Source organism: Typopeltis vanoorti, chromosome 17 (assembly GCF_054136105.1).
Source record: "Typopeltis vanoorti isolate ZY-2024b chromosome 17, IOZ_Tvanoo_1.0, whole genome shotgun sequence".
Lineage (NCBI taxonomy): Eukaryota > Metazoa > Arthropoda > Arachnida > Uropygi > Thelyphonidae > Typopeltis > Typopeltis vanoorti.
Genome location: NC_143565.1, coordinates 10,326,235 through 10,351,647, shown reverse-complemented (window position 1 = coordinate 10,351,647; position 25,413 = coordinate 10,326,235). Strand labels below are relative to the sequence as shown.

The following is a 25,413-nucleotide window of genomic DNA, read 5'->3' as shown; positions in this document are numbered from 1 at the left end:
ACTTGAAAATTCAGTTGTATTAGCCATACGGCTGTCGATGCATATATTATAAAGTTCCATGTTTGGTCTTCAGGGCAGAATTTCTAGATGATTAACTATTTGCTCCCGACTCTACTAAAGTAAGATCACACTACATCTTCTCTCACTTTTGATAATAACCAAATTTGTATATGTAAGTTTAGATCCGGGGTGCTTAAGGGTCAAAGCTGTATAACTGAGAGGAGACCTCCACATAGCCTTTAAAGGAATGCGGAGAACCGACCAGGGCTTCTGACCTAATGTCCAATCCTCACCTTCTCGTGGTGCACCCTGTTGGGTATCTACTTTGATACTGAACGAACGAGGATGGGCTGGCAATTTGGGATTTAGCCGACCAAATTGTATTCTTATTGGTTAAACCAAAATAAAAAATGATGGTACAACATGACAAAATTTCATGCCGGCTGAGGCGTCGCCCGGTTAAACAAGGCCCCCGTTGTTTTCGCCAGGGAACCAGGGCGAACAGCGAAAAGTCAGCTACTGGAACAAATCTGAAAACAAACCCCAACTCAACATCACCAGAGTTAAAGATCGGTACTATCAACGTAAGAAGCCTGAATGGCAAAGAAATGGAGCTAGCTGAGGAATTAGATAAGTACCAGATCGACATAATAGGGGTGACTGAAACAAAAAAGACCAAAACTGGTGAGATCTTTCTGAGCAATAAATACAAAATGTTATATTCAGGCAATAACAATCAAGGAAAAGAAGGAGTAGCCATAGTATTCAACACAAAATACGAGGCTAATCTTCTTGAATGGCAGTCAGTCTCAAGTAGAGTAATGTGGGTAAATATGAGAATGGGGAACTGGACAATGAGACTTATTTGTGCCTTTGGTCCCACAGAAGGTTCTACTAAGGTAGAAGTGGAGGAATTTTTTGAGGCTTTAGAAAAAGCAACTGACACAATGAAAAAGGAAAAGTTGGTCCTTGTTGGGGATCTAAATAGTAGAGTAGGAAATGATTGTCAGACATACAAAAATATTTTGGGAAAATTTGGAGAAAAGAGCAAAGCTAATAATAATGGCAAATATCTGTTGGATTTCTGCTCAGGACATGTACTGGTTATTACTAACACCATGTTCCAACATAAAAATGTGCACAAATTCACATGGAGAGAAGAGGCTAGGAATAAGAAAAGTCTCATTGACTATGTTATTGTTGATAGTGATGTTTTCTCCCTGGTGCAGGACACCAGAGTGTACAGAGGATTTGAAATTGGAAGTGATCACTATTTAGTCTTGAGCAGGATAAAATTGAATTTCATATTGAAAAGAATAACATGTAAGAAAGTTTTAAAGCGAATAAAAGTTGAGCAGCTCTCAGATGTGAACTGTAGACTAAAATACAGAAATATTATTGAAAAGAAAATGAAAGAGTTTGAGAACAGGAATCAAACCTTGGAGATTCAGTGGCAAACTCTGAAGGAAACATTGATTGATTCTGCCAGGGAGGCATGTGGTGAGGTTGTGTGCAAAGATAAAAAAATCAGAACTCCCTGGTGGACACAGGAAGTTAAAGAGGCAGTGAAGGAAAAGAAGAAAGCATATCAAAAGTTCCTGGCAAATAAGTCAGCTTTTATTCTTACAGAATACAGAGACAAATGTAAGAAAGCTAAACAGTGTGTAAAACTAGCTAAACAAAAGTCATGGGAGGACTTTGGCAAGAATATAGAAAATAAATATCAAGAAGGTGGCAAAATATTCTGGAGGTTGTTGAAGAAGCTTAGGAATGGAGGAAAGAGTGCTGTAAAAGGAATTAGAGATGATAAAGGTGAAATGAAAACAGGAGAAAAAGATATCCTTGAAGTATGGAGTAATTACTTTGAAAAACTGCTAAATGAAACAAGCAGTGATGACAGCACAGTGATAAAAAACACTGACCAGGCATGCAGTCAGGAATACATATCCATACTTGAAGTAGAAAAAGCCATCAAAGGCTTGAAATGCGGAAAGGCAGCAGGAGTAGATGATATTCGACCAGAAATGCTGAAGTGTGGTGGTATAAGAGTCTTACAGTGGCTGCACTGCATAGTTCAGAAAGCCTGGACACAGGGACGAATTCCCGATGATTGGAGTAGAGCTCTCATAGTACCCATATATAAAAAGGGAAATAAAACTGAATGTGAGAATTACAGAGGTATTTCCCTACTGAGTGTTCCTGGCAAGATCTATACAAGTATACTTGAGAAACGGTTGAGAAGAATTGTGGAAGAAAAGCTTGGTGAAGAACAAGCTGGATTCAGGCCAAATAGAGGCTGTCAGGATCAGATCTTCACTTTACGACAAATAGTCGAGAAAGCATGGGAATATAACAAAGATCTGTATTTAAGTTTTGTCGATTTGGAAAAGGCATATGACAAGGTGCCAAGAGAGAAGCTATTCAATACGCTGCAGTTATATGGTGTCAATGGGGCATTATATCAAGCAATACTTAGTCTTTATTTGAGTTGTGAGTCAGCAGTTAGAATTGAAGGAAGTACAGGAAGATGGTTTAATGTTAAATCTGGTGTGAGACAAGGATGTACATTATCCCCTCTGTTATTCATTATCTATATGGATCACATTATGAAGGAATGTGGTATTAAACCTGATATCAAAATTGGAGATGTTAATGTCAGCTCTTTGCTTTATGCGGATGATGTTATACTTCTAAATAAATCCGCTACAAGTCTGCAAGATTCTCTGACTAAATTGAATAGCTGTTGTAATAGATATGGTATGAAGGTCAGCAATAAAAAGACAAAGACAATGAAAATAGGAAGAATCATTGAAAATGTCAACTGTGTTGTGAATGGAGAACCTGTGGAACAAGTAAAACATTTCAGCTACTTAGGCACAATTTTTACTGAGGATGGTAAACTAAATATAGAAATAGACAACAGAATCAGCAAAGCTGGTATCGTGGGAAGTCAATTGAATAAATTCATATGGAATAAGAAAGAAATTAGTCGGAACACTAAATTAGCTGTATACAAGACTGTGTTCAAACCAATTTTAACTTATGGATCTGAGAGCTGGGTCAGAAGTAAAACACTTGACCAAAGACTAGAGACCGCAGATATGAGAGTCCTGAGAAAGATTAGAGGCGTGAACAGATGGCATCAATGGCAATATCATATTAAAAATGAGGATATTAGGAAAGAACTTGACATTGTCAGCATCCAGGAATGCGTTAGCAGAGCTAATCTCAGATGGTATGGTCACTTAAATAGAATGGGAGAGGAAAGATTAGCAAAACAAGTGTTCTCTGCCAGGTTGGCAGGAAAACGACCCAGAGGAAGACCAAGATATAGGTGGATTGATACGGTACAAAGTGCCTTAGACGATAGAAATATAAGATCTGATAATGTTGGAGTCTTGACAAGTAACAGACTGATTTGGAGGAAAATTGTAGATAGGAAGTTAGTAATGATGTAATTTTTTCATGTAGTACTGTCATATCCTGTACACCCCCTTGAGGGTACATGGCAGGAATTTGATGATGATGATGATGAAGTTTAGATCCCTGTTCTTAGATTGACTTACACCTTAGCCGTTCCTAGCATAAACCCACCACATCTGTGACCTCCTCCTTCACTTCAAACAATTAGGTTTTCTTTTCAACTAAAAATGCTAGGAGAAGGCAATCTGGTAATTGATCCCTTTCTTACAGATGCACTGCAGTCACTTTCTCACATGTCTTTTGTTTTATTGTATCCCTCTTTCTTAGGTATTTTCATCAGCGCTGTTCTGCTGAACTTACTATCACTCTTCCTCTACTTTCCTTTATTTCAACATACTCGTATATAGATGAATTTCATCGCACGGTGTGGGTCCACCACCCAGCTAATTGGAAGGTTAAAATGGCTTGAAAAAGTTTCATGTTTGGTATCTAGAGTGGGGTTTTTCCAGATAATGCAATAATAAATAAAAAATTTTTTAAAAAAATAAAAACTGGTATTAAAAAAAATTCCTTAGCCCCCCCAATCCTGTACAGTACTAATGTACTGTAGGTTCAGGAATGTGTTAGCAGAGCTAATCTCAGGTGGTATGGTCACTTAAAGAATGGAAAGGAAAGATTAGCAAAACAAGTATTTTGCTAATCTTTCCTCTCCCATTTTCCTGCCAACCTGGCAGAGAACACTTGTTTTCTGCCAGTTTGGCAGGGAAAAGATCCAGAGGAAGACCAAAATATAGGTGGATTGTTACGGTAAAAAGTGCCTTAGAAGATAGAAATATAAGATCTGATAATGTTGGAGACTTGACAGATAAAAGACTGATTTAGAGGAAAATTGTTGATAGGAAGTTAATAATGACGTAAGTCTTTTGTGTAGTACTATCATAATATCCTGTACATATGTCAGGAATTTGATGACGATCGCAAATCATCATCAAATTCCCATAGTCTGATTGATGACTTTTCCATCTGTGTTTTCAGCATGTTTCTTATATGATAAGAGGCGATCAAGTGTAACTCCTAGGTATTTAGGATATTTGTTATGGTGTAGAACTGAACCTTCCCTTCACAAATGCATGGGATTGTTATCACTGGGTACAGTGATATCAATAATCCAAACCATTGATGTTCGATAATTGTGATGTCAGGTCTATCGTGTTCCAAATGCCGGATATTGGAGCCCAGTTCGTAATCTAAAGTCCCAGAGAATTATTGCTGTTTCGTTTTCCAGTACTGTCGCTATTTTATGCTGCCACTAGTTATCAGAAGTAGGAAAGCCATATTTTTTGTATACCCCTACTATGAGCAGACAGGAAGGTCTGTTAACATCTGCCTGGAAGAACATAAAAAATACATTCGCTACCATTATTATAGCAAGTCAGGACTTGGCAGACCATGCTTTGGAAATCCCCCTTCACATAGGATTAAATGGAAGAAAACTAATGTCCTATTTAGAAGTCATTACAGATCCAAAAGATTATTTTTTTGAGTCAGCCTAACACCTAACCTGAATAAATATTCAGGTTAAGTTAGGAGAATATGGTTTCATTAATTTGCCAAAAATTTGGGAGACTTATGTTAAGAGCAACTCCCAGATAGCTGTTTTTTTTTTTTTTTTTGTTACAATTATATTGTTTCACTTACTCACTGTCACATATACATGCTGGGTTGTGCTGACTTGAAATTCATCAAAATATAATTAAGTTTATAAAATAGTTTGTTTGGTGTTGTTAATACCCATAAAAATAAGTGAATATGACATAGACACTAGTCATGATGACATTTCACACATAAACTTTGTTTAATTATGCTTGGATAAAGGATTCAACAAGAATATAATTTCTTAAAATTTTATTATAATTCTTAATTAATATACAGAGATATTAATTCTTTTGTTCCTTACAATTTTGGATTGTTTCCACAATGTTTCCACTATGATGTTGGTACATCATAGTATCGTGTATTCTGTGTTGTTAAGTTTTGTGCTCTTGAAGATACTGGTCTAGCAAAATATCAGCTAATAAATTATATTTATTTTTCTGTGGTGTTATGAGTCAGTGACAAAAAGCAATATGAATACAGGAAAAATAAATGCAAATAAAGCAATTCTGTGAACATAATATGAATTAAAATTACAAGAGAGATCACACAGGAGGGTCACAATCTTCATATTGTAGCAGCAGCAGCATGTAGGAGTGTTTTCAGCAAACCCTTTCCTTCTATTAAATCAGTTTTACAAACATAGTAGTTGTGTACTGTACAGTAATACTTTAATAGATATTTATCTAAACAACTAAGGTTTTATAAAGATTTATTATAATATGCATGCTCATGATTGTCAGATCAAAATGTTGTCCACTGCTTATGGGCTGGAATGTTGCATCGAAAAGAAAAATGCAAATGCTGAAATTTTCAGGTAGCGGAAAAATTTTTTTTTTGAAAATTCATTCTTTTAGCATTTAATACAAATTAAAACTGAGATATTGCGATTATGCTCCATAAATATGTGATTATTTAGATTTACAGCTGAAATTACCAAGACTATGAGGCCAGCGTACTGTCTTTAAATTGCATGTGTGCTTCTAACTGGAGCCTGTTTTGCAGGATGAAAAAAAACTAATGTAGAGCAGGAAAGGAAAGGACATGCTTGTACATAGACAAATCCACTAAAATATTTATGATGTGTGTAAATTTCAGTTTTGCTTGTATGAAAGAGTATACTTTTATCTTTATTGCTGTGATATTTGACGTAAGTAAATTTATTATTATTTTTGTCTGTTCCATCCATAAAAAGCTGAAAACCTATAACTAGATAATGTAGAAATCCTACTCTAGAAACTAAACTCTGTATGTTTGTGTGTCAGTGTGTGATGTTTCTCTAAAACAAGATGTAGTATGAAGATGTTTTAAAATAACAGTGACAACTACAATATCCAACCTTGTTGGTGAGGTGGATAGTGTCTGTCCTTTGATCAGTAGGTTGTGGATTTGAATCCAGAGATGGCATAGTTGGTGGTCAGTACTTCAGGTAGTAGATAAGGTTGATTGCCTAGTATGAGACCTCCCCCTTTGGACTGAAGGCTTGAAAAATGTTGGGTTTAATCTCTAGAACAAGATTCCCAAATTATTTAACATTTAGCCTATCCATACGAGGGTGGTCTGAAACGTTCTTCGACTCGACCATAGATGGCAACACTATCGGCAAGATTTTTTTTTTTTTTCTGAGTTGGTACATCTGTCATAAGCATCCATGTGAAATTGCAAGTCATTCTATCAAGTAGTTTGTTTTATACAGCTGTCTGAAGGAAAAGTGTTGTCTGTATCCCTTGAAATGGATAAATTTGAGTATCGTGCGGTTATAAAATTCTTTGTAAAAGAAAGTTTAATGCCAAAAGAAATTCATTCAAAGTTCATAAAAGTTTATGGGCACTCTACTCCTTCATTTTCGACACAATTAAGAAATGGGCCTGCCGAGCTTAAACGTGGCCATACCAGCCTTGATTGAAATGATCCACGTGAAGGACAAATCTTTGATCGAGCATAGGATATGGTATTGGATGACCAGCAAGTCAAAGTGTGTGAAATTGCTGAGACTATAGGCATTTCAAAAGAACGTGTAGGATATATTTTGCATGAAGAATTGCAAATGAAAAAGCTTTGCGCAAGATGGGTGCCTCGCTTGCTCACAGCAGATCAAAAATGCACTCGCATGAAAATTTCTGAATAGTGCTTAGAGCATTTTAACAAGAATAAAACTGAATTTGTGTGTCGATTTATTTCTATGGATGAGACTCGGATTCACCATTACACACCAGAATCCAAACAGCAGTCAAAACAGTGGACAGAAGCTGGTTGTTCAGCGCCAATGAAGACAAAGTTGGTTCCATCAGCAGGAAAGGTCATGGCAGCAGTGTTTTGGGATGCTAAAGCCATTTTGTTTATTAATTATCTTGAAAAGGGTAAAGCAATAACCAGGGAATATTATTCCGATCTTTTAACCAGACTAGATGAAAAAATTCGTGAGAAAAGATCCGGTTTGCAGAAGAAAAAAAAAATCATCTTTCATCAGGACAATGCACCTGCCCATAAAGGTGTGTTGGTAATGGGAAAATTAAGGGATCTGCACTATGAATTGTTGGAACATCCACCCTATTCTTCAGATTTGGCTCCCTGTTGCTTCTTTCTCTTGCCAAAACTAAAACTCTTCCTCACTGGTCAGTGTTTTTCTTCAAATCAAGAGGTGATTGCAGCTATAGAGGGGTATTTTGCAGATCTTACTGAGAACCACTACAGGGACAGGATAATGGCACTGGAATAAATGTATTAGTCTTAAGGGAGATTATGTTAAAAAAACAAAAATAATTTTGAAATGATAAATTTGTTTTTTCATTGTTAAGCCGAGAACCTTTCAAACCACCCTCAGAATACTAAGTGTTCTGTGTGTTGCTTACTGACCTATAATTACAGGAAGGACAGATTCATATATTAAAAAAAAAAAAGGTCTTTTTTTTTTTTTTAATCCAGTGATATTTAGTCACGTATATTGGCTTTTTTTTTTTTTTTAATAGCAAGATTTTTTAATTTGGCATGGCTGCATTGATAGATTGTAATAGTAAATTGTAAATGTATTGCTGTTTAAAACATATGCTTGAAATCTTTCCTTTTTGCATCCTCCATAAAAAAAAACATTATCAAATGATATTTCAGATTAGAAAAATGAATATATTTATATTACAGGAAAGGGATGTTCTCTTCTTATTCATGAGGCTACCATGGAGGATGATCTTGAAGATCTTGCTCAGATTAAAACTCACAGGTTGGTAATTGCTTAAAAATTTGAATTAGAACTTTTGTTATAAAAAAAAAAACTGATTACTGCTATAAGCAATAGTACAAAAGATCATTTTTAATTAAATGTTTTCTTCTTATGTATTGGTAATGATTATTATTAATGCTACATTCTTGAGCATAGCTTTATTAGTCATATAATAAATTGCATTTTTCTTTTCAATTCAGTACTACAAGTCAAGCAATTGAAGTTGGCACAAAAATGGAAGCAAAGTTCACTATTCTAACTCATTTTAGCCAGCGGTATGCCAAAATACCAATATTCAATGAGAACTTTCATAGCTGTGTTGGATTTGCCTTTGATAATATGAAGGTAATAATTTTCTAAAATATATAAAACTTTTGTTAACATGTTTTTTAACAAATCATCTTAAATAGAATACTAAAACAATATTGACATTATGTGACTGCACAATATGATTGCCAGTCTGGTGGACTTGGGTGGTTTAGCATATCCTCTCTCTCCAACCAACAGGCTGCAGGTTAAAATCCCACCACGAGCATGGATGTTTGTGGTTGTCTATAGGTGGGAGATAAATTTCATAACCCAGTGGGGTGGGGGAACCATCCTGCTTATGGGTGTGCTAAAGACCATTAAGTAGGATTTCACTTAGTATTGTATTGTATTTGAGTGCATTGTTGCAAGTTATTTGTAATCCCTGAAGATGTCTCAGTGACTGAGACGAAATATTGAAAGCATTAAAATTAGTTTTAATCCTTTCCATTAAACCTCCAACATGTCCTCATAGCACTTAAGCCTCAACAAATGGACTATGACCAAGCATCCCATGTCAAAAATAATATAAGATTAATCTGTTTCAGAGCATATTGGAAACCAACAATTAAGGAAAATTCTATATTTTGTTGGTATATTTTAACATCGTCTGTGTATATATATTGGTAATCTCGTACTGCAGTGACACCCCCCCCCCTTTCCAATGAATGTCATACTGCACTGACACGAGTAACTGATGGTAGAACCTGTGTAGGTGATAGCACAGTCTTTTTGGCAAGGAAATTTGTAGACTACATTGTGGTGTTCTAACATTTCTTTGTGTGCGAGAGATTTAGTGGGTTTTAGGAAAGTTGCTAATTTTTGGTTCGTGGTGAATACTAGCTTATAGCCAGCGTGTTTGAAAATGTATTTGTAGGCTTTTTGTATGTATGGCAGTTTGATAATCTTTCGTGTAGGGTTATTTTGATGGGTTGTTGCTGTTCTGTTTGCATAATTTATTAGTTGTGTGGGATTGCGATTTTTAAAAATCTGTGTTAAATTCTTTAACTGCATGTTGAGAATTTGTAAGCATTTATAAATTGTGATAGGATGACAGATTTTTTTAACTGAATATGGATGGTATGAATTGAAATGGAGGTAGTTTCCGATATGTGTGGGTTTGTGGTATATTTTCGTGGTTATTTTGTTGTTAGTTCTGATTAATGTCAGGCTTAAGAAATTTATGGATTTGTTCTGTTCAGTTTCCATTGTGAATTTTGGTCTGTTGTTGTAATTATTAAGGGATGTTTGTAATGTGTGTAGGTTCTCCAATGCATAGAATGTTGTCCACGTTCTGCCATAAAAGGTGATGGGGGGAAGGGTGGAGTAGGAGTGATTCTATGTGTGCCAGGAATAATTCCGCTAGTTGCCCACTGATGTTTTGGCCCATAGGGAGACCGAAAATTTAAACATATATGTTGTTGAACCTAAAGAAGTTAGCTGATATTATGAGTTTGATCGAGTTTATGATGTCATTTAGTGTTAATTTTGTGCGTGTGTGCAGCGTGTGGTCCTCTGTGAGTAATGTGCGTACGATGTCTAATGTTCTGGGGATATCCACGTTAGCGTATAATGAAGTTGCATCCAACGAGGTGAGGACGTCTTCTTGGAATAAAGTAACGTTACTTATTTTCTGGAATAGGTCGTCCGTATTTTTTATCATAGTTTGACGTTGTGAGTAAAGGTTTGATGGGTTCAGCTACAAACGTTAATAATGGTGCTGTGGTTGTGTTCTTATAGGAGACTATAGGCCGTGTGGTGCAGGGTGTTATGTATAATGCCCTAAAAATTCTTGAGTAAAAAGCCAATAAGGGACATTCCTAAATGAAAACAGGCTAAAATAGCTGTATAAATAATAGTTTAATAAAAGGTTTTAGTGAATCTTTTTTTGTTAGGTTAATATGGTCACATAATTGTTTCAATGCCTTTCCAATTTGGAAAGTAAGATAAACCTTGTCCAATACCAACTAGGTTTATTTTCACATCAGCAATTATTCCTAACAATTGCATGATTTAAAAAAAATGCTAAATCAACTTAAGGTTGCTTTCAGCAACCTTAAGTTGATTTTGCTTAGTTTATGATGTTTCTCAATGTCTTTTTTACAGCAGCCTTGACTGGTATCTGATGTGTTTGATATGCAGCATTTATGTAATTAGTCTTAGACAGCTAAATACATTTAGAAGACAGTTTTGAAAATATTTAAACCTTAAGGTACACATTTCTCACTCATGTTGATTATTTCAGGTTGTGAAGCACTGGAACAATCTGAATGAATTTGATTTAATATTCTGTAAACAAAAACAGAAAAACCAGCTTATTTCAGTAATTTGCTCTCCAAATAACCCATTTCAGTTTCAGAAAAAATATTTTTATTTATTTTCTTTAAAGTATATTATTCATGACCATTATCTGATATGCATTCTCATAGCAATATACAAAGTAAAAGTTAAGTAAACCACAAAAATGTCAAAGATTAGACTGTGAATCTTCATTCACAGTTTCATTTCAGGGGATGTAAGGGATAAACCAAAAATGGAATTTTTTCAAGCTACTTCAGGTTTCCAATAAGTACAGTGATGATCTCACACTAAGCAACAAAATTTAACTGCCAGCTAAAGATCCTCTAAACATCCATTCCCACAGCTGGATTTGAACCCAAAGCCTGTTGGTGAGCGTGAATATAGAGAGTAACAAATATTGACAATAGGATGGAAAATGATGTTCCACATGCAGCCGTGGAAATAGAGGAAAATGTAATGGATATCAAAGAATAGGACAAAGTGCAAAATTGAAAACTGCAGAAGCAGCAAGAGTTAAGCAGGGCTGAAAAAAGAAAGAAGCAGGTGATCCAAAAGAATAATAAAGACCGACTGAACAAACAAGTAAAGGAGAAAATTATGTATTGAGACTCAGTAATCAGGGAAGTACTTAACGAAAGTATGACAAAGTCGTGTTTCCCAGGAGAAAAAATTCACACCATCCGGATGCAAAAAGGTAAGTCAAAATAGATTAATAGAGTAAATATATGACCTTATCAGTTTTGCATGATGTAGAATTATAACCATTCAAAGAGTATTTTTAGAGATTTCTTGTTTAAGTAAAGCCTTATATATATCTGTGCATCAGAGGACCCTGGTTAGTAAATCATCGATAATAGAAGGTAAGGAGGATAAGATGATGTATAGAGGAGTAATATGCATCATACCTGTGAAATTGATTTTCTCTCTCTAGCGGTTGCATTCAATATGAAACTGGTGGTGGATTTTTAACAAGAAAGGATAATTAAGCCTTTATGTTCTTTATTAACACGTTCGCTGCCAACTACGAGTATACTCGTAGTTGGTAAACCAGCTAGCTACGAGTATACTTGTATGACACTTACCGCCGGTAACGAGATTACTGTACTGACCTTGCAGAAGTGAAATTGCTTGGCTTGTGGAGCTAGCATCAAAACTGTGTATTCTCATAGATAGTATATGCTCTGCACAAGCCAACTACGAGTATACTCGTATGACACTTACCGCCGGCAACGAGAGTACCGTACTGACCTTGAAGAAGTGAAATTGCTTGGCAATCGGGAACAGACTATGCCGAAGTAGCGTGGCAGCGAACGTGTTAAATATTCTAAGATGGTAGAGTTGAAATTGAATACTGCCAAGCTATGAACACTTCATCAGCATGATGACGTAACATGGAAAAAGGAACAAACTGAAATAAAATTTTAATCATTTTAGTAACTGACTGATTTTGCTTTTGCATATAACCAGATTGTGTGATGATGTAGAAAGGATTTAATGGGACAGGAAAGCCTTCAAATAAAAACTGTAAAACACGACACAGTTGGGATACAAAACTAATTAGTGTATTTTGTTAGTTCCTAGCATATATGCATTAGTATCCAGATGATAATTACTTTGCACTTATACTTTAGACTAGGATCGGCCACATTCAACAATGAGGCTGCAGGCATTTAATTAAGAGAAAATAGTGAGTGAAAAAATACTTAAGTTATCAATTTTTATTATATAACACAAATATTAAAATTATCACATAAAAACAGTCTTGTGAAAGTAATGTAGGTTGTGTCTCTCTTGTGATTGTTTTCCCTTAGCCAAATTATCTATATCCACTTTACAACCTGAGGTGCAAATAATTCGAATCGAAGCATGCAAAGTTAATCAGTCAGGTCGAGAAGAAAATTTATTCACAAACGTATGTGCTTCCAAATGCGACTATCATCTTCTTTGCGAAACTGATTAATACTTCAAATTTTTTTGGTAAGCATCGATAAAATTTTTGGATATTTTCTAACGAAAATGCATCCTTTGATGTTTCATTGTGCTGTAATTCCAAAACTTCCATCTGTAGTTGGTTTGGTACATCATCAATGTTGACGTTAAAAGTGTTCAAAAATAATCGCATTTCGATGCTATTTTTATGAAAATCAACAAATTTTGTAAATCTTCAATAATACCAACAAAAGTTTCCTTTTGTTTGTACTTCTAAGTTGCAAAGAGATATCACGAAGTATAGGTATAAAATTATTTATATTATAAAATGTATTATTTAAATAATTCAACATACAGGCTACATGCCATGTATGGGCAACCTTTTATGGGCCGCATGCGGGCCACCGGTTGCCGACCCCTGCTTTAGACTGTCCAAGGTTGAAATATCAGTACTTTTAAGAAATTATTATTAGACCAATTTCCATTACTGTAGTAGAAATACATATAAATTCTCTGATATCTATCTCCCTGTTGAAATATTTCCAGGTTCAGCTGCATCACCTTCCCATCCTACCATTATTAACTCCTTCTATTAAGTGCTTATTTGCAGAAGAAATTGAGGAAATGGAAATGAAGAAGGCAAAACGGCATCAGAAGCAATTACTATTACAGAAACTGTCTACCAGTTCTGCATCAACTTCTTGACTGTACATTATTTTATCTGTTGTACATATGTACAAGAATTTTAATTCTTTTGTATCATAAGTTAAAATTCCCTACAAGTAATAAATTTTTTTAAAAAAACAAAAGTGATTATTGCATTTTTCTTGGAATGTAAATTTTTTTTTTTTTTTTTTTTCAAATCTGCAACTTTCTTTATCTCCCCCTAACACATTAAGCTCAGCAGTCTGTCACAACCAAGTAACCTGGCATCATACAAACCTAATTAATGCTCTACTATGGCAGTTAATCCTATCTACATGGGATTTAAAAACCCCAGGTATAAGTTCTTTTAGGATTGGCATCCCAACTGTTTCAGGTTTTAAGAAGTCTGAAGCAGTTGAGGTACCACTATTTTTTATACATTACCCCACATGCTTGAGAGGTCACCAAACCCATAATGCAATAGTGCCATGTAGTATGGATATGTAGTAGTAGTATTACCAAAATCACGTTTAAATTTAAATGTCTTTATTTGTAAAATTTTTGTGAGTAATAGTATAGTCTATCCAGAAGAAAATAGTTTTTGTGTTACTTTGGTTTTGTTCCACTGAATCCTGTGGATTCAGTGGAACAAAATAATGCATGGCTTGCTAAACTGGATTTAATGGGTTCTTTTAAGTGAAATGTATTCCTTATGTTCAAGACAAATTTGTGCAGAACAACTAGTTTGTCCAAAATAACATAAGCTAGTTGTTCTGGAAAGGGAAGAGAGAAGACTACCAAAAGAAGTAACAAAGTATAAACCAAAGGGGAAAAGAAACATACGAAGACCTAGAAAGAGAATGAAAATATAGCCTCAGGATGCTAAAAGCTTTGAGCTTATATCTTGAAAGAAAAAAAAAAAAAAAAAAAGTTTTTTTTTTTTTTTTTTGTATTTTTATATATATAATCTGGAAACCCTGCTGTAGAGACCAAATAAGGAACTTTTTCAATCCACTTCATTCCTCCAATGAAGTGGTTTCATACCAGGCAAATGAAATTCATCTCCCACCTTAAAACAATCACTATGCCTTAGTCTGTGGATTTGAATCCTTCTCTATTGTTGGAAAGCAGATATGCAGTATTCATGGGTGTGCGAACTGTGTAGTGGCACAGGGCCCTGCAAAGCGCAAAAAATTGAAAACAGAAAATTTTTTTAAATTATTATATAGAAAAATATCTGTATATAATTTTACAACCAACTGTTGTTGTTATAGTAAGCGAAATAAGATCATAGCGGTAGTATTTGAAACTACTCCAAGATATATAACAATATCGTACAACACGGGTGGTGAACCTACGGCACACCCGAGAATTTTGCTGGCACGTCAACGATTTACATATGGTATCCTTTTATACGCGTATAAATTATTCAACCTTTTTTTTTAATTGTTACAATATGTACAAGTTAAATTTTTTTTTTTACAGGAGAGAGCAGCTATGAAGACATTAATTCTATTGGTGTGGTATTAACAAAAAATCACGCGACCCTTTAAAGACAAATGGAACCGATAATTTTTGTTGAAATGCTAATTCTCTTCAACTGAATTCCATAGCATCTGTCATAACAACAGTCACTATATATTTCTTAGTTTTAAGGCATTCACGACGGGGTGTCATTTAACGTTCCGACAGAGCTTCTCATTACCGGCAGGCTCTACTCACACAAAGTTTCAACCCTTGGTTGATTTTTATTGCCTTATTTGCATTTGAGCTGGAACTCACACAAGCATTATATGGCATGTTTCAATTCGTGGTAGAATTTTGTTTGAAGTAAGCCTTTGTGATCTGTCATAATGACATCGAGAATTTCAAATGCAATCAAACATACACTTATTTCATGTAATTGAAAAATTAGACAGTTTTAGTTAGATACTGTGTTTCTGGTGTAACATATGGTTTTGCTTGCATCTATACAGCCTAGTTTCTGTGAGAGGGGTACATGTGATTCATTAGTTAGCACCGTTTTATTCCCGCTGTCTATAATTGCACTATTTGTTGAGAAATATACTGCAAAAGCCTCTATACCTTATTCAGGGATACAATAAAACTATTTTTTTTTCTTGCATCTACAGTATATAATGACCGTTGGGGAAGGCGTGTTGTTTTTGTGTGGGAGGTATATATGCAAAACATTTAATGTCTTTTTTCGTAAAGTGAAATCAGGGGTGCCAGTTATATTCGACGGTAAGCATTTGCCAACAAGTCGACATCCTTCTGCTGCTTTCCCTGCTCCACTGACTTCTATGGCGAGTTACAATGCATAAATATTTTTATCACTGCCGTTTTTTTTTTTTTTTTTTTTTTCAAACCAACATTATTAAAATCAATTTAATAATATAATAATCAATTTTATACTGAATAATATAAATTTTTGGTGATGAGAATGGGATATGTCAATGAAACTTACCACAAGTTAATTTAATGATGTTGGCCTGAGGAAACTACAATATTATAGCATTAGTCTTGTGATTGATAACTAATTTAAATGCATACTTTTATATTTTCAACATGCTACACCATATACATAAGTGTACTAATACTCTTTGATTATTCCATAATTAATTGTTATTTACTAAAATAAATAGCCAAAAGGCTTTACATCAGTGATACAAAATTATATAAATTAAGTGGATATTAAATCCAACATTAAACGTTAGTTTAATGTATGAACTTTAAAAAAATGGGAACGGTATTTATGAGTAGGTTTGTTGGGACTGGGCCCTCTAATACAGTAAGAATAAATATAAAAAAAACTAGCGATGGCTATATTATTAATTTTCTCCTCTACATATGCTTGAGAGTCAGTATTTTTTGAAATGAATTTTATAAAAGACAGTTTAAGAAATAGAATGACTGATGAATCTCATTTGGCATGTGTATTACTAACAGTGACAAAATATGAACCTGATATAAAGCATTTGGCATCTAATGTACAACAGCAAAAATCTCATTAATAAATTGATAAATTAATAAATTGATAATAGGTTTATTGTGTATACGACAATGTGTATGCCAAATTATGAGTTCATTTTTATGAAATTCTATGTTAATTTTTAAACTTGTCTCAATAAAATTCTGCAATTTTGTTTTAATTTTTCCCCTATTAAAAACTTAACAGCATGGCAGCAACTTGATTTGTAAATATTTGGCACGTGCCGACACGTCAGCAACTCGATCTGTAAACTTTTGGCACACGCACATAAAAAGGTTCGCCACCACTGTCTTACAACATAGTGTTAAATAGGGAAAAGTGCATTTAAAAACAGGTGTTTTTAATAATTTTAAGGAGTTTTTGAACAAGTATATACACATACTGTCATGGCAATTTTTTTTATGTGACATTACTTGCAAAACATCTTAAAAAATATATTTTGTAAACTGGTTTTTGGTTATCCGACATCAGAATTTTTTTTAAATAGCAGTTTTCAATCTATATATCTAAAATAGATAATATTAGAAAATAAATATATTTTATTTATCAGGTAAGTAATTTTGTTTTAATTTATTAACTTATTTTATAATTAAATCTATTGTATTTAATTCTAGAGTATGACTAGTCGTGAGAGAGATTATTATGGAAGAAAATACCCAAGTGGGCATGAAAAACGAAAGCGAAAATGAGAAAAAGAAGCGGCTGAGGAACGTTAAAGAAATTCACTGTTTAAATTTATGAAGTTGAACTCATATTTGTTCAGATATATCAGCTGATAACGGAAATTCTGAAATAACTATAAACAAACAGTTCTTTGGCTTCAACATTAATTAATAATGAGAGCTCTGAAATACTCCAAGGAAGCGGAGAACATGGCGCATTTGGTCAAACAATGAGTATTGAAGATCCTAAAACTGAGACACCAGAGGAAGGCGAACTATTTACTATTGATGATCCAACAACATGGCCCAAAATTTTGAACAACGCAACACTAACACAAATTGTACAACGTGGTCCACCGTCTCCTTTGACTGAAAATGATTTTCCAAAGATGGCAAGAGGTGTTTTTCCACAGCTCACTGTGTTAGGACAATTGCAAACAGAGAGAAGCAAAACAGAAGATGGCTTCTATATATTCAAACTCTTTCAACTCTATTTTTTGTTTTTGTTGCAAATTATTTTCTTCTGATGATAATTTTTTTATCTAATAATGGCTTTTCTAACTGGCAACATGTAAGTGAAAGATTAAAGTCGCACGAACGATATCCAGTGCACACGGAATGTAATTTAAAAAATCACAATACAATAGATCAGACAAATCAAAATGTCATAAAATTTGAAGCAAAACGGTTAAGAAATGTTTTAAGACGAATAGTAGCAGCAATTCTTTATTTATCCAAACATAATTTAGCTTTTAGAGGTAATTTTGATACTTTGTACACAGCCCATAATGGTAATTTTTTTGGAATCATAGAATTAATTGCAGAATTTGATCCACTTTTACAAGATCGTTTAATGCGATGTTCGGGAAAAAAAATTATAGTTAAGAAACAATGGAGAATTAAGAATGGAGGGAGAGTACTCTTGTCCCCATCTACAAGGGTAAAGGGGATGCACAAGACTGTAAAAATTACAGAGGAATAAAGGTGATGTCCCACACAATGAAAATCCTAGAAAGGGTTCTTGATGGAAGATTGAGGAAGGAGGTGGAGATTCCAAAGGAACAATTTGGTTTCATGCCTGGTAGATCAACAACAGATGCTATCTTTGGGTTATGGCAGATGATGGAAAAGTTTCGAGAGAAACAACGGGAGCTACATCTGGCATTTATTGATCTGGAGAAAGCATACGATAGAGTGTCAAGGCAAGAAGTCTGGAGGTGTCTGAGAGAGAAGAAGGTTCCGGAGAAATATGTCAGGTTGGTGCGGGAGATGTACAGAAATGTGAAGACAAGTGTTCGGACCTGTCTGGGACAGACAGAAAGTTTTCAAGTAATAGTTGGCTTGCATCAAGGGTCAGCATTAAGTCCGTTTCTGTTTAACATCGTGATGGAGGAGGTGAGAGAAGATGTGCCTTGGACAATGTTGTATGCAGATGACATCTTGCTGTGTGCAGATTCAAGAGAAGAAACAGGAACTAAACTGGAAAGATGGAGAAAAGTACTGAAATAGAGAGGTATGAGACTGAGCAGAAGTAAGACAGAGTTATGTGTTGCACAGTGGGTGGTGGCCAGGAGACAGATCTGGAAGGAAATGTCATCAGGAAGGTGAAGGACTTTAGATACTTAGGTTCAACAGTGGAAGAAGATGGAGGAGCTGAGAAGGAAGTGGGATGCAGGATACAAACGGGTTGTAGTGTTATGCGATAAGAGGGTGCCGAGCAATCTGAAAGGCAAAATCTATAGGACAGTAGTGAGGCCAGCTATGCTACAGAAACTGTGGCCCTGAGGAAAAATAACATCAGCAGGATGGAAGTAGCAGAGATGAGAATGCTTAGGTGGATGTGCAGTGTGACCAGAAAGGATCGTCTGAGAAATGACTATGTGAGAGGAACAGTGAAAGTTAGTAACTTAGGAGCAAAGATACAGGAGGCAAGGTTGAGATGGTTTGGTCATGTGATGAGGAGGGAGGACAAATATGTGGGAAGAAGGGTTATGCAGATGGATGTGCACGGAAGGAGGAAGCGTGGGTGGCCAAAGAAGAGATGGAGGGAGCTGGTAGAAGAGGACTTGAGGATGAAGAACTTGGATGTGGTGACAGCCCAAGACAAGAGGATGTGGAGGAGACTCATCATTAACAGTGATCCCACTTAAGTGGGAGAAGCTGCAGAAGAAGAAGTTGGCTGAGAGAGCAAATAGGTTGGTTATAGAAATCTGTACTAAAGATGTAAATGAACTGCTGAACTCTCATGAAAAAGAATAAACTTCTATAAGAAGAGACTTCTAGATACTTCTGAAAAAAAAATTAGTAACTGATGATCCAAATTTTGAAGGGGGATCAAAAGGTCTTAAGCCAGTGCCAGGGAATGGTTAGGAAACTTATCAAGAAATAAAAAAAAACGACTAGACATACTATACATGACCAAAAACGTGTGTGCTCTGCATTATGGGATAGAAAAGCAATTACTGTAAAGTCATTAGCTTCTATATACACATAGTCTATAGTTTGTGAGTATATTTCACACACAAACTTTATTTGCTTACACTTGGATAAAACAAGGATATAATTTCTTGGCAAGTTTAATTTTAATTTGCAACCAAATGAAAAACTTTCTACAAAGACTACTTACATCAATGAGAAAAGCCTGCATACAGATTTTCCTTTATCTACAAATGTTTCTTTATCAATTCATTACTTAAATGCTGTTTGATGGCCATTTCAGTGTAGTATTATTTGTCCAAGATTGTAATAACCTTCATGACACCTGACCTATAGAAAATTAGGATTCAGCAACTTGCTTAATGGGTGAAGCCCCAATATAGGAAACCGTATGCCCAGAAAATACCGAAACATAAATATTAAATGTGGGAGATATAACAAAAGAAGAAATAACTAAAGCAATAAAGAAAATCAATAATGGCAGAGACTTGTAGTGATAGGCAATGTACTAGCAGAACTACTTAAAGCAGACACACTGCTTGGACGAAAGTGTGGTGATGTTCATGTGCACAAACCCATGGAGTTAGAGAGCAGCCTTATGACATAGTGCACTGTTTTGCTGAAAGAGACAATGATCAGTTCCACAGAAATGGTTGGGAGACCTTTCTTAGGTAGTCTTGAACTAAGAACTAGTTTAACAACAAAACCTACTACCCAATAATTTTATTTACCATCTATGTTAGAGTTAATACCCCTTAAACTGTTTTTTCATCTAAAGGTGAATTAAATGGAGGTGGCAGAGATTTTCCTTTTGCAAAACAATCAAACCAGCCAAAGGAATACATGCAATTTAAAGATACACTATTTACCAATAATTGTATGGACACTAGCAATTTACACTATCAGCAGACAAACCCTAATATGAGGTATGTCTACCTTTGGCTTTGATCACCTCCTGCACTCTTTGAATCAGGCTTTCCACCAATGTGCAGCAGACATCAGGTGGAATTTGTCTCAATTCCTCCATCGAAACAGCAATGAGTTCAGTGACAGAGGACGTGCAACTCTGTACTTCAATTGCCACTCCAATTCATCCCACAGGTGTTCGATGTGGTTGAGGTCAGGACAGTCCTTTAACACCCATCTCTTCATACCATTCCATAACAGCTGCAGCTTTGTGGCATTGAACATTGTGATCTTGATAGTAACACGGGTCTGTTCCATAAAAATATTATCCAGAATATCAAGGTACTGAGCAGTCTTCATGGCACAACTGACGACCAGTGGTCCCACTCCAAATCAGCTGAACGTACCCCACACCATTACTCCACCACCACCAAACTTTACTGTGGGTACAACACACTGTGGTAGCACGTGTTCACCAAGCTGACTCCATACCCTGCCATCAGACTGAAAACAGGTGAACCTTGATTCATCGCTCCAGAATACTGTTTTCCACTGGTCAATTATCCACTTCACACGCTCTTTGCACTAGGCCAGACAAGCTGCCTTATTCGTTGTTGTGATGTTTGGCTTGTGTGCCGCTGCTCTTCTGTGGAAACCCAATAAATGGAGTTCTTTTCATATAGTATTAGTGCTTATCAGTGGAACTCATGGATGACAGCCACCCTGGGTGTTTTCCTGCACTAATGACCAGAACATCTTCATTTGTTGATCACATCTTCAAACATTGATTTTGGATCCTCTATTTGAGCAGCAATGGCACGTATGGACATGCCAACATTGGCATCATGTCCATACGTTCACCTCTCTCGAAGCCACTGAGTTCATGTCATGTTGCCATATCACCTGCTATGAAGAAATACTGCTCCCTACTATCTGTACCCCAGTTTGTATGTTTTTACAAACCTAGAATGTTCATAACTTCAAATAATCATCTGCAGAACTCACTATGGATGATGGCCACCCTGGGTGTTTTCCTGCACTAATGATGCCAGAATGTCTCCATTTGTTGATCAAAAGTGTTTGATCAACAAACATCTCCGACCATTGATTTTGGATGCTGCATTTGAGCAGCAATGGCATGTATGGACACGCCACCAATGTGACAACCCACAATGCCACCTCTCTCTCGAAGTTACTGAGCTCACATTGCATTGCCATATCACCTGTATTCAACTGCTATGATGAAATATGCTTCCTACTATCTATACCCCAGTTTGTATTTTTACAAACCTGAAATGTTCCATAACTTCAAATAATTGTCTGGTGGTGTCCAGACAGTTATTGATAGTGTATATTACACTGGTCTTGCAGCCTTAACTGCACTGCCATTGTCCAAAACAACAACTCTTAAAATTGTTTCTATACAATTACAATACTACACTGATCAGGTAATTTTCAATTTATCATCATTTTGTTTTCTGCATTTGAATTATCATGTCTCTGACAAAAGTTACATTATTCAAAAAAAATATTCACTGGTGGCCAGTGTTCCATCTAATTTTAGCCAGCCAATGTGTGCAAGTTTCCAGTCTCAATGTGTAACTAATGTAGTTACACATTGAGACTGGAACTCAGTGTGTACACTAATATAGTATTTTCATCTTTATGTTACCCTTTTTTTTTTTTTTTTTGGTCTAACTAGAACCAGTAAATAATAAATTTAGTTTAATCCTTTATCCAAGTGTGAGCAAACAAAGTTTGCGCCTGAAAATATCTTCAGGACTGGGGTAAGGTAGTACAACACCAGACAACTCATAGCAAAGGTGGACCAAGCTAACATCACTCCTAACTCAGTATCTCCCATAATGCAAAACACATCTCCTTGCAGATATGTATAATGTTATGCATTAAGGAAAGGGCCACTATCCAGACTAGTTTCGACCTTTATTGAGGTCTCTTCAGTGGGAGCCAGGCCCAGAAGTGGGGATACCAGGCAGAAGCAATGGCGAGGTCATCTTTACCTATATGAGTTGCCAATTAAATTACTCTGGATTTAGAGAAAGATGTTGAAAGTTTATTTTTCACTTGGTTAGACTATAATAAATTTAGTTTAATCCTTTATTCAAGTGTGAGCAAACAAAGTTTGTGCCTGAAAATATCTTCAGGACTGGAGTAATTGTTTGCTCACACTTGGATAAAGGATTAAACTAAATTTATTATAGTCTAACCAAGTGAAAAATAAACTTTCAACATCTTTCTCTAAATCCAGAGTAATTTAATAAAAAGGTGGCACACCTTTTGGCAACTCATATAGGTAAAGATGACCTCGCCATTGCTTCTGCCTGGTATCTCCACTTCTGGGTCTGGCTCACACTGAAGAGGAAGAATAATGTTATGCATTAAGGGAAAGCTCACTTTCCCTTAATGCATAACATTATATATATCTGCAAGGAGACGTGTTTTGCATTATGGGAGATACTGAGATAGGAGTGATGTTAGCTTGGTCCACCTTTGCTACGATTTGCCCGGTGTTGTACTACTTACCCCAGTCCTGAAGATATTTTCAGGCGCATACTTTGTTTGCTCACACTTAGATAAAGGATTAAACTAAATTTATTATAGTCTAACCAAGCAAAAAATAAACTTTCAACTTAAAACTGTAAGCCCTAATGTAATATTTCTTATATTATGTTACGCTTTTTTCATATAACTATAACCGGTAAATTTGAGAGTCCTAAATTAATTTATATATTTAGTTTAATCTTTTATCCAAGTGTAAGCAAACAAAGTTTATGCCTGACGTATCTTCAGGACTGGGGCAACTCTGGGAAAAACTACCCAGCTTGGTTTTGACCTTAATTGAGGTCTCTTCAGTGGGAGACTGACCCAGAGGTGATACCAAGGTTGAAGCAATGCAGAAGTCACATTTCCCTATACAAGTTTCCAAAAGAGTCGAAACCGGTCTGAGTAGTGACCCTTCCCATAATGCATAGCATTATACATGTCCACAAGGAGATGTGCTTTGCATTATGGGATACTAAGGTGAGTGATGTGAAGTTTGTCCACCTCTGCCACGAGTTGCCCCAGTCCTGAAGATACTTAAGGTGCAAACTTTGTTTGCTTACACTTGGATAAAGGATTAAACTAAATATATAATTTATAGTCTAACCAGGTGGGAAAAAACTTCCAACTAAATTAATTTGCTTAAATCCACATAGCTACATAGATTCATCACCAACTTCATGAGTTCAAGTGACTGAACTATCTAGACAATTGACATTCTAAACAAATATGCCTCTGCAACTTGCTGACATCAGCATCAATTTGCCCACATGCTGGGGGATAAAACTAACTAATTAGTATATTAAGTTAGAAATTACTAAATAAAATAGTGACAAGTATGATTTATCCTATAATTCATTTTTATGCTGCATTCAAAAATTGACTAAATTAGAAATTCTGAATGCAAAAATTTTGTGCTTGCAGTTAATAGGCTTGTACACTCGTTTTTGACAGTGTATGTCCACAGCTTAGAAGGAACATTAAATTATTCAGCGAAATAAAGGTGGATAGAATGAAATCTTAACATGAATAGAGAGGGAAGGAGTATGATGTGTTTTTTTTTTTTTTTGTAAAGACAGAAAAGAAGGTGGAATGCTGCTGATAACAGAAAAGGAGTTGTGTCCATGCAAAGGGGAAATGGTGAATGGTTTTGAGGCACTATAGTGTGAGGTAGAGGTGGATAAAAGGAAATATTTAGATGTTTTTATAGACCTGGTGATATGGAGAACAGTGGCAACAAAATGCATAAACAAATTAACCAAGCAAATAAGAAAAGTGATCGTTAAAGGATTTTAATTATGGTAATATACAGCAAAATGAAGAGACTAGCATCACATCCAAGAATAAGAGAATGAATTTCTAGTTTTTCAGGGAGAACTACCTTAGGCAGTATGTAACAGAAGGTGATCAAGGATCTTGGATTTCATTACCCTATCAGACAATATTTATAAATGAGATGTCCAATCGTCCATTTGGTGAAAGTGACTATGAAGTGATTACTTGGGTGGCAGCCAGCCATATAAGGAATTCTGTGAAGAAAGAATATATGTGAGACTATATATATGTGACGAAATAAATAAGTTCAGGAGACAGCATGCAACCATGTAAAATTGTTTGCCCACATACTGGCTTATTGCTTCTACTAAATAGTTTGTGAATAGCAATATCTAAGTGTCCAAGGATCAGAAAGTAAGCAAGACTTAAGGTAGGTATGAAACAGATGAAGAGGTTAAGCACGCAATCAAAGGAAGGCATTATGGAGATTGCATGAGGATCACAAAGATCTAGCAAGGAAGGCAACTCACTTGTTAAAGACTGCAAAACTACAGTATGAACAGCAGTTAACTAATGAGACCTGAAAAAAAAAAAAAACCTAAGTTCATTCAACATGTAGTCAGTAGAAGAAAGAAAAAGTATATAAAAATTATATTGGTCAGCAAGAATGACAGAAAGATGACCACTGCAAAGGTATTTCAACCTTGTGAATGTGACATCATGCAGAGCCTGACTGCAATGGGAAAGAGGAAGATATGTGGTTGAAGGTTTTTTCACTTGTTTTTCTATAAATTAAAGATGCCAAGAAATTATATTCTTAGATTTCATCCTTTATCCAAGTGGAGGCAAACAAAGTTTGCAGGTGAAGTAAGCTGATGACTAGGCTACTTGCATATAGAGGATAATGACTTCACATCAATTGCCTCAGTATCTCATAATGAGATGCATATCCTTGCAGACATGTATAATACTATGCAATATGGAAAGGGCAACTACCCAGACTGGTTTTGACGTTTATTGAGATCTAATCAGTGGGAGTCCCAGAAGTGATCCCAAGGTTGAAGTAATATTTCCAATATACAAGTAGTCAAAATGTGTCGCACCTT

General features: G+C 35.5%; 1 protein-coding gene across 2 annotated transcripts in view; it reads left to right on the top strand.

The window, feature by feature from the left end:
• The window catches only part of RNaseZ (ribonuclease Z), a 336,200-nt gene extending 322,562 nt beyond the window's left edge, over positions 1 to 13,638 (top strand). For both annotated transcript variants that reach the window (XM_090407253.1, XM_090407252.1), the window contains 3 exons: positions 8,215 to 8,293; positions 8,494 to 8,638; positions 13,376 to 13,638. In XM_090407253.1, the coding sequence (XP_090263379.1) occupies positions 8,215 to 8,293; positions 8,494 to 8,638; positions 13,376 to 13,534 (383 nt within the window). In that variant the 3' untranslated portion in view covers positions 13,535 to 13,638. The remainder of the gene's footprint in view (positions 1 to 8,214; positions 8,294 to 8,493; positions 8,639 to 13,375) is intronic.
• Positions 13,639 to 25,413: the final 11,775 nt, after the last annotated feature.